This window comes from Manis javanica, chromosome 3 (assembly GCF_040802235.1).
Source record: "Manis javanica isolate MJ-LG chromosome 3, MJ_LKY, whole genome shotgun sequence".
NCBI lineage: Eukaryota > Metazoa > Chordata > Mammalia > Pholidota > Manidae > Manis > Manis javanica.
The window spans coordinates 210,696,649-210,713,896 of NC_133158.1; the positions used below are offsets into that span (position 1 = coordinate 210,696,649).

At 51.4% G+C, this 17,248-nt stretch overlaps 1 protein-coding gene across 6 annotated transcripts in view; it reads right to left on the reverse strand.

Moving 5' to 3' along the window:
• Nucleotides 1–300: 300 nt before the first annotated feature.
• SCARA5 (scavenger receptor class A member 5) overlaps nt 301–17,248 on the reverse strand; it is a 108,658-nt gene continuing 91,710 nt past the window's right edge. Inside the window, exons 8-9 of one of the 6 annotated variants that reach the window (XM_037024725.2) lie at nt 9,191–9,385; nt 301–2,447 (exon numbers count right to left, since the gene is read on the reverse strand). In XM_037024725.2, coding sequence (XP_036880620.2) covers nt 2,311–2,447; nt 9,191–9,385 — 332 coding nt within the window. In that variant the 3' untranslated portion in view covers nt 301–2,310. Of the gene's footprint in view, nt 2,448–8,282; nt 8,529–9,190; nt 9,389–17,248 lie in introns of those variants that run through there. The other 5 variants (XM_037024724.2, XM_073232737.1, XM_073232736.1 and 2 more) reach the window with 5 other exon arrangements.

The window sequence follows — 17,248 nt, forward strand, 5'->3', positions numbered from 1 at the left end:
CCAAGGATGTGAGGAATAGACAGGTGTTCTCCCGTTTATCAAATACAGAAGAAATTCTCCCATAAGCTGGGCCTTGATTGTTGTTCTGTTACTTGGGTCCTTTTTCTTACGTGACCTAATAAAGCTTGAGACACCATGTTCCACCATGAGAATGTGTTTATTATCCCCAGAAGTATTAAGGCAACTTCTCAGAAGCCACCCCTTCTATCAACCCTGACTGAGAAATGATCAGACCATCGATTTCGCTATCTTCTGCGTGCTCACCAGGTTTTCATGAGAAACAATATGATGGAATTCTCATTAGTGACAGGGTTTTTTTGGCTTTATTGAAATTCTTTCTTGCAAAGGGCTGATGTACCTTAGGCCAGGCCTAATTTCCTTTAGTCCCTGAAATACAGGCCCATGGTTATTTCCGTGTCTTCGTACGTAGGCATGTAAACTAGTAGACTTTTATTTTAAGGTCCAAACACTTATGACTGTCATCTTTATTTGATGCAAAACAAAACTTCTGTTTTTCCCAAATGAAAAGATCAAGGAAGAAAGTTACGTGGGTCTTTATCGGTGGGATAACTGGGTTCTTTGCCAGAACTGACTTGGCAATTAATTTTGTTCAGTGTGGCATCTTTCCACCTTTACCGTTTTCTTTCTTTAATGAAAGCTTTGCAATGTGCTGCGCTATGTAGTAAAGAGCGCCATGTTTATATATGCATACATATGTTGGCCCCGGAAAAAGTGCATGAGTACATGTGTTTTATGTAAACAGAGCAATCGGTCAGGAGAGTGTCTGATCATTAGGACATCAGTGAATAACAAGCATATTGTAAGCAAAGAACAACCAATAGCACGTATTGGTTTAGTTATCGGCCAGGAACTCTGCCGGCCCTGCACCTAGAGGGTCCCAGGTGTCACTTTTCCCAGGCAAGCCGATGCTCACCCAGCATGACAGGTGAGTGTGTGTCCGAGGCCTGAGTTTGTGACTCCCCCGGTGAGGTGGGTCTGTGCTTACTCACTACCGTGTAGCTCCCTAGTCCTAGAACACATATATGGGCTAGTTTGACCTCCTGTGTCCAAAGCAGAATATGATCTCCCTGTCACTAGGAGAGGGCTTGCAGAGGCCCACGGCCCCTCCTTCCCCCAGAGGTTAGAGGAAACCCTCATTTCCTTCCACTCTTACAGGATCCATTAGGACACATGATCTCCTGACCACAGGGTCGCACCCAAAGAGGCCTTGAAGGCTCAGCATCATCACCTCCAGCAAGTTCTGAGACGCAGGCGCCTTGGCTTTCTCCCTGACGGCCAGGTGAGAGTGCAGGTCTCAGTTTAACCCGGACAGCCCCCATGCCAGCCTCCAGATCAGCTTTCCTCCTCCGCGGGTGGTTGGCCTGGGAACCAGTCACATCTTATCTTGCACTCAGACACCCCATAGGTTTTAGAGCATGTAACCTTCAAGTCATGCGTGTCTTGCACCTGAGCTTCTGGCTCAAGCCTAGCCAAGACACACTAAGGTTCTGGTGGACACAATGGTCTCGGTCATTCTCAGTCTTCTGACTTACAGGAGAATGGGTCAGTTGAGTGCTACCTGGAGGTAAGGTCTTACCAAGCTAACATGCCTTGTGGAAACACTGCAAAGTGGATAGATGGATTTGGCACCAAGATACTGTGTAGCACGCGTGGTAGTCACTCAGCAGATGTTTGTTTCACTCCTGCAAATCCAGATTGACTTGCCTCTCCCTGGGGCTCCTGCAGCTGGCCTTTCCTGTATGTCACTTCCCCAAACTAACAGATGGTGCACAGAGGCAGAGCAAAGAGGGGAACACATCATTCAGTATTGTCTCTTACTGGGAAGGAAGATGTCGAAACTGTGGGCCTAACCGAGGTCTGGGAATTATCTGAAGAGTACGTGACCTGCTACACCTCCCTCCCTCCTCCACTGTGGCATGGGTCCCTCACATTGTCTCAGCTTTCGTCTGTAACTAACAGACCAAAGGCAGCACGACCGAGGCCTGATGCATGATGCATGGTGCGCGAAAGGCTGGCAAAATGGCAATCCAGTTGGCCAGGGCTCTACAAGCAGGATCCTTGGTGGAAGAGGGAGACCGGCAGTAGATCCCAGAGTTGCACTTTGGAGCAGACGTCCAAGAGGAGAATGACAGCAGGGTCCCAAAGTCCTGGGATAGGGATACAGGGGTGGGGGGTGCTGGACTGGGCAGGGCAGAGGCACTGAGAGGGGAGCCTCAAGCAATGCCCCCACCCTAGGGGCACAGGAAGGAGGCATGGCAGCAGGGCCCAGAGCTTGGGCTGCATCCGCATTCAGTGCCTGTTACACATCACCCCAGCATCCTCAGCATGTCCACAGTTTGTCACCCCCCATTTGGAGAAGCTGCAGCGGAAGATGGTGTCCTCTGTGCCCTTGCAGGCGACATCATCCATCCAAATCCTCCCAGTGCCTGCGGAGACAAGTCAACAGGCTTCTTAGCAGACATGCCGGCAGGCAGGACAGAGGAGAAACAGGAGCATCGTTCTGCTCAGGCTGCCCCAGGTTCTGCTGGCAATTCTCAGATCTAACGGCTCCCACATGCCCTCTCCATCCTGCAAGACTAAACACTTATTTTCTAGGCCCAGTTTCTTCAGGACAGAATAACAATGATTGACGATGGTATTTACTGAGCATCTCCTCTGTGTCAGACATCTTACATATGTGATCTCCCTCCATTCTCACCATGGTACTGTGAGATAGATATCAGGTAACTGAAGCTCAGAGGGCACCTGGTGCAAGGCTGCTCAGCTTATAAGTGGCAGAGTCGGAACTCAAGCCCGAGCCCTGCTGCCTCCCAGGCCTGCACCTTACATGAGGCACCTCACGGCTTTTGAGACACGGTATCTTGCAGTGCTTGTTAACGAATACTCAGGCAGAGCCTAACTGGAGAGACGGTGTCAGATCCTGGCCTGGACACACCCAGCGCCTCATAACCAAACGTGCCAGTGCCAACATTACAGCCAGTGTTCTGAAGCTTAAAGCAGGTGTTCCCGTTCTATGAGCTCAAAACATAATCTATGTTTTTCATAATCTGGAACTCTACCTGATGGTTCTGAAACTTTACTGGCTCTTGAACTGCATGTGAGAAATCCCTTCACAAAGAACATCAAGGGAACATCCAAGCCATTTTGCCGCCCACTGAATCTACCGCATGAACTAAGTGGTTTAGACATTTTTGTTATGCAGAGATTTCCAGCTTGTGTTGTCATGGGATTGCTGGGCGCTGAGTTCGGGGACAGGGCTGGGAGGGGCCTCCTTCCACCGTCTTCTTGGTTGTTGTTTCTTCTCCACAACCTCTTCTCTGGCCGGATACCCTGGGCCTCTTACACAATAAACCCTTTGAGGCTGAGCAATAATTCACAGATTAAATGTCTCCTGGAAGACACATCAGTTTACAAATTACCCAGGAAAAAGGCTGCAGACCCAAGAGCTCTGTGGGATTAGTCACACCCAAACCAAATAAAGGAGACTGACAAATACAGAACGGGCCCAAGGTAACAATTCCAGATGCATATGTAGGATCATGAAACTCCAAACTCCAGCTGGTGCTTAGCCAGGATGTTCTGGCTAATGTTCAGTCATGCAAGAGCTAATAAAATGAGAATCGGGTCATTAAATCAGCAGCACTGAATATCTGCAGTTACTGCAACGGCGTGGGGCCTTGCCCAAGGGCCAGTCAACCCACAAACCATCTCTGCTCCTCAGCACATCAGAGAGCCTGGAGCTCCTGTGACCCCAAGTACTGATCATCACTTTAGCTTGAGAACCCACATCTGATGACTCAAAGCGTGCCCCTAGGACCAGGAGCGCAGGCATCACCTGGGAGCTTGTTAGAATGCAGAGCCTTGAGCTCACCAGACCTGAAGTGGGATCTGCATTTTAACCAAACTTCCAGGATACATATGCGCATTCAAGTCTGAGAAGCCTTGCTCTCTGTTAGGTCTGCACTGCTGAGCGGGATCTCTCTGTGAGCTCCCCAACAAAGGCCTGTCAGGGAAGCAGGGGAGGTACTCTGCCCCCCACTTTACAGGTGAGAAACATGAAGCAGCGGGGTGATGTTTCATCTGGAGGAGGCAAACCTGAGGCCAGAGGCCAGGGTTTCTGATATTGAGAGCCCCAGGGGCTGTTGGAAAGTGGTACTGTAAGGATACTTACATGCAGATGCTACTTTAGCCTTACCATTCGTTTGTTCATTCAATAAATACCGGAGGGCCTACTCTGTTCTCAGCACTCTTCTGAGTGTCTGGACTACATCAGTGAGCAAAAGGGATAAAACATCGCTGCCTCATGGAGTTAACATTGGAGCTTCTAAATGTTTATGTACATTCATATTAATAAAAGGAATAAGTTACACTGAATCCTGCAGGCTTCCATCAGAACCTCACACAGAGGGAGGTAGGACCACTATCTGATAGATATTTAAGAACTAGAGGCCACAGAAAGATTAAGTGGCTCATCCCATAACTACTAAGGGGAGGAGAGCGACCCAGGCCTCTGACGTCCAGCCTGTCCAGTCCTTCCTCCTTAACAGAACCACAGTACACAGCACACAGCACGAACACTAAGCTGGAGGTGGCAAACCCTGGGTCACTTGGCCCTCTGTCTGCCTGCTTTTGTAAATAAAGTTTTATTGGAACACGGCCCACTGTTTGATCACATTTTGTCAGTGGTGCTTTCATGCTATGATTGCAGAGTTGAGTAGTTGTGAGAGATTATCTGACTCACAAATATGTACTACCTGGCCTTTTAATGGTTGCTGACCCTTGCACAGAGCCATCTCCCAGTATTCAAATTTTATCATAGAAAAAAGTGGTAATACTGATACAATTGGAAGTGGATACTCACAATTCCATCTTTGCACTCCCACCAATAAGTCTGTCTGTGTTTGTACCCATCCTTACCTCCTTTGGTCTGTCTGTCTCACAGAAAGGTTTTTTCTGTAGGTCCAAAACAAATTCCCCGCTGGGCTAGATTCAGCTCCCATCCATTTCCCCCTAGACCTTGTTCCAGCCATTACCCTCCATCTTCTCTACCCCACTGCTCCCTTGCCAGAAGCTCTTGGACCAATTCAATTAAAAAAAATTTTTTTTTAATTAAAGTATAGTTGATATACAATATTATATTAGTGAATATTATTCGGTCATAAAAAAGAAAGAAATCTTGCCATTTGCAACACCATGGATGAATGGAGAGGGTATTATGCTAAGTGAAAGAAGCCGGGTGGACCAATTTAAAACTATAAAATATCTTCCAGTCTCCTGCATTTCAGTCTTCCCTTGTTTTTTCCCAGGGAAACTGATAATTTCATTATTGATTGTCCAGGAAAAATGTTATGGTACCAGACCAGTGCCAGACCTGCCAGAGATTGGCAGTTTCTTGTGTTACACAGGGGAGGACGCAGGTTTAGGCAGGCATGGCAGCTCCTTCCTCTCTCCCTGCCTCCCTCCCTTCCTGCTCACACTTACACTGTACCTACTATATCCCAGGGATCGTCCTGAGTTTTGGAGGGGTCAAGGTGAAGCCTTCCAGATGTTCACACAGAGGTCAGAGGTCAGGAGCGTGTGAGAGGTGCCATAGATCTGCACAAAAGATGTGTGGGAGCACAGAGTGGGGGTGCTTACCTCGGGGGTGTGGGTGGAGCGGGGGATGGAAGGAGACAGCACAGCTCCCCACAGGAGATGATAAGTAAGCTGAATTTAAGAGCTGAATGGGCATTAATAGATGCAGAAGGAGCAGCACATGAGAAGACGGGGAGACGTCAAATTGCTACACAGGCTGAGAGAACATAAGTGGACACATGTGGCTGAAGGATAGGGGCTCGGGGGACAGATTAGCGAGGGTCTGGGGTACTAAGCTGAGGAATCCAAATCTGATCCTGAGAGCAAAAAGACCGCTTGAGCATGCAGGCAGGGGAAGGACATTAGCAGCTACTCATTTTGGAAAGATCCCTGGTAGCTACAGGAGAAGGTAACAGGGGCCGGCGAAAGTGGAAGGACTGAGGCTAGCAGAGGTTAAGAAATCTGCTCCAGGTCTCTACTGAGTCTGACCCAGAGCTGAGCTCTTGACCACTGCTGTACCCTGCCTGAGCTCCTAAGGCAAGGGCAGTGGGAACAAAGAGCTGGGACTGAGAGGCGGGGCACCCGGGATAAGAGGCTGACTGTGGTCTGAGGGGTGCCTGGACCTGCCGCACGGCCCCAGCTGCTGCCCCACCCCTACCAGGGCCCGAGGGCCTGTACTGTGCTGTTCAGAATCTGCAGACATTTCTGCTCTGTCCTCTATAAACTGAGCACACTGAGGTTGGAGACTAGGTTCACTCCACCCCGGGCCCCAGTGCTGAGCCAAGAGCTGGCCCACGGAAGGTGCCTGGAAACAGCTGTGCAAAGAAGGCATGCAGGCTGGGCGGGGGGAAAGGGCACCAGGCAGCGTGGCTGGGCCAGGCCCTTCTCTTTCCTTCTGCATAGCTGCTCAGTCCTGGCCTGCCTACCTGTCAAGGCCTCGAGTAGCACATGACATAAGTTATGGACGGTGGTGGGGAAATAAAATTGCACATTTGATGTATACATGGAAGCAAGTCTGACTTGCCACCGACTGGCTTAAAGAGTCAAGTGGTAATTTTAGGGCCTCACACCATACAGACGTGCAGGTGGACGAAAAGGGCTGCACGAGGGTGTTAGACTGATACGCTCGTGACATTCAGACGGCTTATTACGGCTTCTCTAAAAGAGTTCATGGGTTTTTTTCTAAAATGGTTTTATTTCCGCTTCTTAGGAAGATGCCCTCATTGGCGCCAACAATGGAAAAGCGAAGACCATTCCTACCGCTCCTGTTTCTCATGTAAACGAAAACAGCATTTCCCTTGAAGAAAACGGGCGGAGACTAGCCCCGAGCTGTCAGTGGGAGGGAGGCACGCTCCCGGTGGGCTGCCCTCCCTGGAGCTGGACGCTTTGAACTCCCCCCCCCCCACACCCCCGTGCTCTGGCCTTTGAGTAGAGAGGCCAGGACGTGTGGGGACAGTCAGCTGCTCTCTGCCAGCTGTCACAACAGATTTCACTAAGAGCCACTTTCAGTCAGCGTGCCCGTCTTCATCTGCTCAGACCGCTGGGACCAAGTCCCACTGGCTGCGGGGCTTATAAACAACAGACAGTTATTTCTCACAGCTCTGGAAATGGGAGTCTGAGGTGAGGGTGTGGGTGGTCAGGTTCTAGTGCGGGCCCTCTGGGTGTACATCCTGACGGGAAGGGGAGGAGGGAGCCCTCTTGGGGTCCCTTTATAAGGATGCCGACCCCACTCACAAGGCTTCCCCCTCACGACCCAGTCACTTCCCAAAGGCCCACCTCCTAATACCATCATTCTGGGGGGTAGGGTTTCAACATATGAATTTGGGGGGATACATTCAGTCCATGAGAGTGACTAAGGTCTAAAGGGGGCCATGGGAAGTGGAGGGTCCCACCACTAGTCTGGGTGTGAGCTGGCTCACTTTCCTACAGGGAAGACACGTGGGCCCCTCCTCTCCATACCCTGAGGGCCGTAGCCATTCAGCCAGTGGGCTGGGCAGCCTCGGGCAAGGGGCAAGACAGCAAACACGCCAGGTTCTGCTCTGTGCAGTGAGGGGCTCCCCCAGGGGGCCCACTGTTCCTCCCCAGGTCGCCGGGGGACTTGGCAACCAAGTGTGAGCAGCTCCATCCAGATCTCTCCCCGCACCTGCCAGAGCTCAGGTCCTCTTGACAAGTGAGCTGGGGCACTTAAGTCCCAAGGGGCCTGAGCTGGAGGGCACATCACAGAGTCTGCAGAACCTTCAAGTGCCAGATGGGGTCCCCAAGGGCCAGGGTGGAGAAGCCACCAGAGCACACAGCCAAGGTCGCCTGCTGGTCTGTGTGGGGAGTACTGGCTGTGTGCCTGTGGGACCATTGATATCATTGTGAGTCAACACAGGTTTCTCCAAGTTCAAGGTCTGATGGACAAAAAAGTACATGTGAATATGAATGCTTATGTTTGAGGGTGCACATGTATGCGGGGCTCCGGATGTTGAGCACACGTCTGTGGGTGCGTCCTAAGTGCCCCCGTTTGTGTGTAGACCTTCACATCAGCTTGGGTGGTGGTCCCAGTAAGCCTATTGGCGTACCGAGAGGGTCATGGTCTGAATTATGTCCCCACGGTTCCTATGTTGAAGCCCTAAGCCGTGCAGAACAGGACTGGTTCGGAGATAGAGCCTTTGAACACACACACACACACACACACGCCTTCTGAGGACCCACCTCCAGACTTGGGAGAACATAAACCTCTGTTGTTTAAGCCATGCAGTCCATGGGGTCTGTTAGAGCGGCTGGGCAGGCTGGCACAGAGAGCGAGCCTGCGGCAGACACAGCACCGGGATGGGGACCGAAGCTGCAGCGAAGGGGTCGGCGGTTCAGGCCAGCTGTGTGCCCAGGAAGGGGCCACACCCGCAGAGGCTCCTGCACCCACCGCGGGAGGGGCCATGTGCTGGAGCACACTGAAAGGAAAGCAACCGGAATGGTGGCTTTCAAAACTGTCCTATGAGGACAAAAGGAAGTATTTGGAGGTAGTCACCTGAGGAAGGACAGACTCAGAGGGTGGGGACAGCCAGCAGAGTGGACTCCCAAGCCACCTGCTTGGGTCTGAACCCCGGCTCTGACGTTTGCTAGCTGTGTGACCTTGGATAAGTTATTCAGCCCCTCTGTGCCTGCTTCTTCCATTTGGAAAATGGAGACGATATCTGCATCTACTTTGTTGTGTTGTAAGGATTATATGAGTGGGCATTTGTAACGTATTTAGAACCCAGCCTGGCCCACGGTGAGTGCTATACAAGCATATATGTTGTGCTACATAACACAGCTGTAACAGAGGTGCGTGGCAGGGGGATGAGACAAGTGCCCTGAGACGCAGGATGAGAACAAGGGCCAGTAGGGGAATCCGACAGGAGACAAGGAAGGAAGTCAGTTTGAGGAAAGGAAGAACATTCTAATACTCAGAACTGCCTGAGGGACGGCGAACCTCCCATTGCAGGAAGTACCAGGGCAGAGGCCAGGGAGCCCCTGGCAGGACTGCTGTTCGGGGGACTCGGGCTTTGGAGAGGAGGCCAGCCCGGGGATTCCAGGGCCTCTCCCTGCGTCCTTTTCCTTTGTGGCACCTTACCTTGCCCGAATCGAGCCGTCCGGTACACCTCCTCCACGCCGCGGAAGCCCAGCATTCGGCACACCACGTCCCCGTCCTTCTTGTCCCAGCCGTCGTCACACACGGTGCCCCAGCGCCGGTCATGGTACACCTCCACACGGCCCTCGTGCGGGCCCGAGCCATTCACCAGCCGGATCATCACGGCCTCCACACCGCCTGCTGGGAGCAGCTCACAGTCACCACTCCACCCTGGACACCCCGGGGCCTCCCAGGGACCTTCCCTGACCCGCTCTGTGCCCCCAGCTCATCCTGCATGGGGAGGGCAGGGCTGGGGGCACAGTCAGGGCCAAGAACAGGCCAGCAGATTTCACGGCATATACCTTGAGAGGATGGTACAAGAATTCCCCACACACCCTCTGTCCTCCCCCTTCCAAAGCCTCCCCCATTATCCACATCCCACCGGAAGGGTACATGTGCTGCCATCGATGAACCTGCACTGACATGGCATTATCGCCCAGAGTCCATTCCTTAGGGCTCCCTCTTTGGTGGCATCCAGCCTACGGGTTTGGACAAACATACAGTGACAAGCATCCACCATTATAGCTTCGCCACCCTAGAAATCCTCCGTGCTCAGCTGATCTGCCCCTCCCCGTGCCCACCTCCCTGGCAAGCAGATATTTTTTACTGTCTCCATAGTTTTGCCTTTTCCAGAATGTCACATTAGTTGAAATCATATGATGTGTAGCTTTTCCAGATTGGCTTCTTTCACTAGGGATATGCATTAAAGCTCTCCATGTCTTTTTGTGGCTTGATAGCTCATTTCTCTATAGCACTGAATAATATCCTAGTGTTTGGACGGACCACAGTTTATTTATTCATTCACCTACTGAAGGACGTCTGGTTGCTTCCAAGTTTTAGCGATGATGAATAAAGCTGCTATGGACATTCTATGCAGGTTTTTGTGCAGACATAAGTTCTTAACCCATTTGGGTAAGTACCAAAGGAATAGTGATGGCTGGATTCCTCTCCACCTTTGTGAGACCTGGTGGCCAGCAGTCATACCTGCCAGGGAGAAGGGGGCAGAGGAAACAGAGGAAATCAAGGGAGGGCTGAGACTTTGTGGGCAGGTGGCCTGCTGTGCAGCTCAGTAGGGGGGAGAGTTCCCCAGGAAGTGTCTGAGCCCTGGGTTCCATGGTTCATGTCTACTTTCCCAATAGGCTGTGAGCACAAAAATGTTTGAAGACAGACAGACCTGGGGGTGAATTCTGGCTTGGCCACTTACTGTCTGTAAGTGGGCAACAGTAGTTCATCAAATCTGAGATGCCACTTTTTGTAAGGCACGTCACTATTTTAGCACATCACTGCTACTAAGAAGGACAAAGCCCTGACAGCTACAGTGGCAAATTAAGTTATTTGCCAGATGCTTCCAGATTTCAGAGATGTTAAAATGCATTGTCACAGTATTGGTGAAATATGGCAATAGATGTAAAGAGCTTAGAACAGCACCTGGCACATAGAAGGCTCTTTTTTCTACCTGAATAACCTTAGGAAAGTCTTGTGGCCTCTCTTGAGGGCATTTCCCCAACTGTGGCATGGGGATGGTGCCTAGGGCTGTTGTACAGATTAAATAAAATGAGCTTGATGCCTGGCACCTTGTAGATACTCAGCAGATCCTAGTTTGCATTAATTTCCCTAAGGGCTGAAACCCTGTCACATGCATAAACTCTGGTTGGCATAAGAGCCTGGCTGTAGGAAATGAACAGTAAATGTTTGCCGCGCAGATGAATGAATTCACTCTTTTGGGGTTACAGAGCATCGCACTACTTCTTCAAGGGGATACTGGGGACTCAAAGAAGATCTGGAAAAAGGCTTAAGATCATCTCAAAGCCAGGGTTTGGCTGGAAGTCAGTGTCAGAGCCATACACGCAGTTAGTGCCGGAGCTGGCTGGGAGCTTGGGTTTCTGGATATGCCACCTAACACGCTTCACCGCCCTGCTTGTGCTCCACTCACGGGGAGCTAACTTTACCCCTTGGGGACCTGAGTTTTCTCACTTGACCAGATTTTTCTCACTTGACCAGATTTTAGAGTGGTCATTGGATAAGTCTGGCCACACATCAAAATCATAAGGAATGCCTGTGGAAATGCAGATTCTTGGGTCCACTCAGACCTACTGGATTGAAATCTTGGTGGCAGGAGTCAGGGGTCTGTATTTGCTACAAGTATCCCAAATGATTCCCAGGTAATGTATGTGTGTAGACTGGCATTTGGCAGCGACAGGATTAGATGGCCTGTAAGGTTCTCTCCAGCATCAGTGTTCAGTGACTTCAAAGCCAGGGAAGAGATCAAAGTTGTCTTTTTTTGTTGTCAGAAACCACCTGGCACATGTAGGAGGAAGGTGGGGACATTTTACTGTGACACAGTGACAAGTGAGTGACATGATATAAGAAAACGCCTATGTGAACTGCTAGAGAAAAGAGCAAACCTTATCAAATTCTGCTCCCAGTAAATACTGTACCCTTGGACTGTTTTTTTCTCTTTTTGGCCAGGTGGCCTAGGGAGAAGGTGGGATTCCCCGTTCTAATGACTGTGACTTGGTGAAGACCTTTGTAGGCCATTGGAGGAAATGGCAGAATTAATCCACCCCACATCTGTGCCACATGAGAGAATAGAGGAGTCAGAACTGGCCACCGTGTCTGTCATGTGCTGGCTGGGCTGGGGAAACCACAGAATAATCTGCACAGGAAACCAGAGAAGTCACCAGGAAACCACCCATTCCCAATTCTGAAAGATGATGGTGTGACACCTTTGAGAGGTTCCTCAAAGTGCCTAATGCCATTTTCTATGCATCCTTCATCCCTGACCATTCTCCCCATAGGGATTTACTGAAAGCACAAACTCCCACCAGGCTGTCCAAAAAGGCAGAGCATGAGCTAGAGAACACAGAACTCCTGGAGAAGGAGAACCTGGGGAGAAGCAGAGATGCAGAGACCAGGCCCAAGACAGGGAAGCTGCCCGGGAGCAGCGATGACAAGCTGACCTGGAGCCGGCGACAGCGAGTGAGGCCTGGCCCTTTGGGGGCTTGGCCCTGGGTGGTTGGGCCCAGGCTGAGACACCAGCCTTGCCTTCTCACGGACCTGCCCCTCCTCTGTCAGCACCCTGTCAGGGTGCTCATGGGCCACGCCAGGCCAGGGGGTCTCCAACAGAAGCCTCAGGGTGGCCCATACCCAGAGGGAGAAGTGACAGGGGGATGCTGTGGGACCCCAAGCAGGCGAGCAGGGTTCAGGTGTCAGGTGCTTGGGTAGCCAGGGCTGACATTTGGAGACCCCCCCCCCCTTATCTTCTCTGCTCTGGTCAGCCTCTACTCCCCCCATTCACTTCTTCATTTAGCAAAATAACTGACTGACCATCTGTTAGGGGCCTGCTCCTGTTCTAGGGGCTATGGATACATCCATGAACCAAGTCTCTGTCCTCATGGAAAGATACTTTAGTGGGAGAGAACAGCAATAAAACTAGAGACAAAAATAAAAATCTAACTATGACCAGGCAGTGAAGAGTGCTTACAGGGGAACAGAAATACAGAACGGGAACAGATGAGCACGAGGAAGGCCTTGACAGGAGACCTGAATGACCTGAGGGAGAACATGAATTACCCACCTGTGGGGAAAATGGAAGTTCCCAGGGCCAGGATCCTCCCCTGACCCTAAACTACCTGATGATGTAATTGGCCTACTGCTAGGCCACTGCTTCCACACCCGTAGGCAATAAGCTATTATTGACTGAGTTACTATATAAAGAGCTCCACCCAGTGCTCTGGGCGGAGGCAGAGACAGAAGTGGGTTATGGACCTGCAGACTGCTGCATGCAGACATGATTCTATAGTCCAACCTATTGCTGTTAGAGCAAAGCCAGGTATAAACCCTTTTATCCCCAGAATGTTCCATTGTCATTTTTCAGTTTCACTGAATCCACAGTGAACTTGCCTGGGGCTAAAACCCTCAGGCAAGACACCACCCCAGAAAAACCCCTCTCTGTACTCTGGCCTAAGCTTTTCCTGTCCTGTCAATCTCAACTTAGATGCCCCATCTCCCAAAAATCCTCCCCTGGTAGCTTTTACTACATATAATAATTGCCTATTTATTTTCTTAGGACACTTTGAGCATTCTGAGGATAGAGCCTGTAGCCTGATACTGTGCCTGGTATACTGAGATATCCAAGTTGTGTGAAATGAAGGCATGCTTGAATGGAGGAACTCAGATAAGAGAACCCTGGCGAGCAGGTCCTGTCTAGTGGGCACCCCAGAGTGTAGGCCTATAATAGGAGCCTGTAGGGAGAATTAGTCATCATCCTAAGACCCTTTTTATTAACATCATAGCCCCAGCTAGTCACTCACTCGCTGATGGCTTCTTTTGCTGGGACAGTCCCGGGTTCTGGACTCAGGCTACTGGCACACTGACTCTACGTGAGACAGCAGGGATGTGGTCTGTCATACGATTATGGTGGGTGCTGGAGGAAGTCTGGAAAATGGCATCTGGAAGCTCAAATATTAAAATTCCCAGGAGGCGTCAATGTATATAGAAGTGACGAAAGAATGTTTGGAAACGGGACAACTTCAAAAAATTGGAAACGTACGGTAACCATTGTTACAGGCTCACAGCGTTACTTTCAAGGAGGTTCCTGGTCGGTGCCTCATGCTCCCCAGTCACCAAGCAAAGCTGTGATCCCCAGGTCTGCCCCCTGCCCCTTGCTCCCACCCTGGGTTGGTTCATTAAGCACCGGAGCCTGCTCTTTGTCACTCGTTCCCAGACCCCCCAGGTTCAGCACTTCTCCCCACAATGGAGGGAGAACACAGTCGCCTGCCCATGGGGTCAGCAGAAGCTGCATGCCCCCGAAGAATGAAAGTGATTCTGAAAGTCACACTGCTTTGCCTGGGCTGATCCCAACTGGACGGCACATCTTGCCCTAGCTCTGTCTCACAGGACGTGGCATTATGATTTTGTATCCATTTCTTCCTAACAAAAGCTCAGCTCTGTGGATACCTCCCTTGGGAAAACCATAGGCTGAGGTCTGATCTGATCAAGACACAACTACCCCGGTCCAGGGACTCAGACAGTCCAAGGGGCTGGCCTGTGAACAGCATCCTGGCCTTCTCAGGAGCAATAGGGAGGCAGCAGGCAGGCCTTTCTCAGGCCTGAGCAATGACGCCACCTCCCGGAATGAGCGTGGGGGATCAGCCAGTGACTGCTACAGGGACCCCCCTCCGAGCCTGAGGGGACATCATGACTTATTAAGAGGCTTGGGTTTCTGTGGGCAGAGGATTTAAACTCTGCTTTTCCCCAGCAGTTTCTGCCCCAGGGCAGAGCTTTCCCACCAAGCACCCAACCACTCCCCCCCACAGCTGTGTCAGCCTCCATGTAATCAGATGCGTAATCAGATGCGGAGTCTGCAAGGCGGCTGCAGCCTGGCTTGTGACCCCCTCAGGATATTTTGTGTAAGTCCAGGGAACTGCTTCTCAGATGCCCACCCAGAGTGGCCCTGAGGGGTGCTGGGGGTCCGTTGAGGTCAAGGATATACCTCTATTTGCACATGACAGGAGAGGAAAATAGGAGGCAGGGATTTTTGATTGCCCACAACTCAGGAAGGCCAAGACCCACAGAAAGAGGGGGTGGCCCAGCCGGAAGGCAAAGGTCTAGAGTGCTCGTGGCCACGTCAGGCTTCCCAGACTCCATGTGGTTTCCCTATGTGCCCTGTGTTGACTGACAGGCCCCTTTACTTCCTTCTTCGCATCCACCTCAGTGAGCCCTGGAAAAGCTTCCCTGGGCAAAATGTAGATCAGCAACTTTGCAGAAAACCCTGCCCACAGCTGTGGCCATGTGAACACCTGACTTTCATTCATAAAGGAGCCCCTTGGTGAGGAGGATATCAAACTCTTTCTCTTGTTCTGCAGTCCCTCCCTGCAGACTGGAATCCACCCGGACATGTGCCCACGGTTTGGAGACGCAGAGGACGGTAGTGGCCACACGGCTGGCGCCCACCCTGCTCTTTGCAGGAAGAGCACCGCCAAGTATTCCGTCTCTTGGGGGGAAGACTTAAGCTTAAGGGAAATACTGAGTATCATTTCCTCACCAAAACCCCGGGGGGGCAAGTGGAGAGCGTTCTGACTGGACAGCTTGCCCCAGTCTCTCACCCACTAAGTCTCGGGCAGAGCTTTCCCTGTAACACCCCAACCCCCATGGTAGGGACACCCAGATGTTCACAGGGCCAGATGTTCCTCTGTGCCTGCTGCCCCAGATTTGGGGCCAGGGGTTCTCCCCTTTTATACAGAGAAGCAGACAGTGAAGAGTCCCTTCAAATCAAGACCCAGACAAGAACATCATTTCTTTGTCTCACTGTGTAACCCAAGGGGAAGAGTTAATGCCGGGGACCCAGGGCAGGAGCCTGGCCCTTTCCCGCTGGGCAGCTTCCATGCTCCCAGATCAAAGAGCTCAGCTTTTTCGCCAGCCAGCTCTCCAGAGCATCGGCGGTTCTAATCCCTGCTGGGAGCCCTCTGCCTAGCTGCTGCGCCAAACCACAGAAGCCACCTCTTCATTCTTTGACCTGCTGTACTGACCCTGCACATTTCTCAGGCCACTCCTGGGACCACCCTGAGGCCCCCATGCACCCTCCTGCAGCAGGACCCCAATATGCTCCAGTCCTGACCCGGTCCCTTGGTAAAGGGGGTAGGACTGATGGGGTCAGGTCACAGAGGAGATCAAGGCCTGGTGTCTGGGCTGGGACACTTTGCAAATTCTGGGGATCTCTAGTAACAGCTTCCTTGAGCTTAGTTGTGGGCTAGAGATGTCACCACCACTTAGGGCACAGAGCTACTTTTAGGTAACAGTCACACTCTTTGGGGCTTTTCTAATCATCCCAAGTGATGGCAAAGCCTAGAATCTGCCAGGTGGCAGCGATTTGGGGATCACAGTCGAAACCCTGCATGTGATACACACGGGAACGGAGGCCAAGAGAAGTGAGGTGTCTCCTTCTAGGTTATCCTACAGTCAGTAGAAGACCTGGGGCCTGAACTGGAGACTTCTTAACCCATGCATACCTTCCTTTCTCTCCCAGAGTCCTCATTGTCCGTGAGGCCTCCGGGCAGGGCCCACTGATTCGGCTTCACCACTTTGGTGTAAGATGCCTTTTGATGGAGAGTTACATTAAAAACCACTTACTTTACCCTTGAACTGTAATGTTTCTATCACAGATTCATAGGAACAGTTTGGCTTCTCCTAAGCCTTACAGGAGGCCCACGACCACAGGGATGTCCTTGCGAAGCACTGGCTGCTTCTGAATTTGTATTTGCAAATGGAGGCGTCGCTGTTTCCTGGCAGGGGAGGATGAAGCAGCCTTAGCTTTTGAGGGAAGTGTTGATATTCATCAGAAGTCCATGTGACTCCCCTTCCTGTGCACAGATTCGAGGTGCTGAAGAGGCCTTGTCTTTATTCATTCTTTTTACGGGTCTTCATCAGGGCACGCATGAAACACTCATTTACGTGTCCTTCCCTGTGCACCTTCAGAATCCCTACCACGTTCTGGAATCGCACTAGGAGCCGAGGAGGCAAGGGCGGGTAAGTGTTGTCTTTGCCCTCCAGGCACTTAGATGAAACTAAAATGGACAGACCACAGAATGTCAGCACTGGCAAGGACCTCAGCGACTCCCCTGTCCAAACCGGTCATCTAGAGATGAGGAAACCAAGACTCAGAGAGAGGAATGCTACTGGGATGCCAGATGCCTCTTGAAGCAGATGCTCCTTCCCACGCTGGCCACTGTCAGTCCTGCCCAAGGCCGAACCCAGAGTTCAGTGGGTCCGAGATTAAAACAGTAGGGCTGAGAGGGAGGTAAGCTGGCACTCCTCGGACCGGAGGGCACTGCTTGAGAGAGATCAGGAAAAGCTCGGGATCTCGAGGGCTGCATGTACATACCCCACTTTCTCTTGGGACAATAATCCATGATCCCTCATTTACTTACTATGATACCTAGCTGGCTGGAAGTAAATGTTTGATGACTAGACGGGATGGAGGGCGGACGGGTGGGTGGGTTT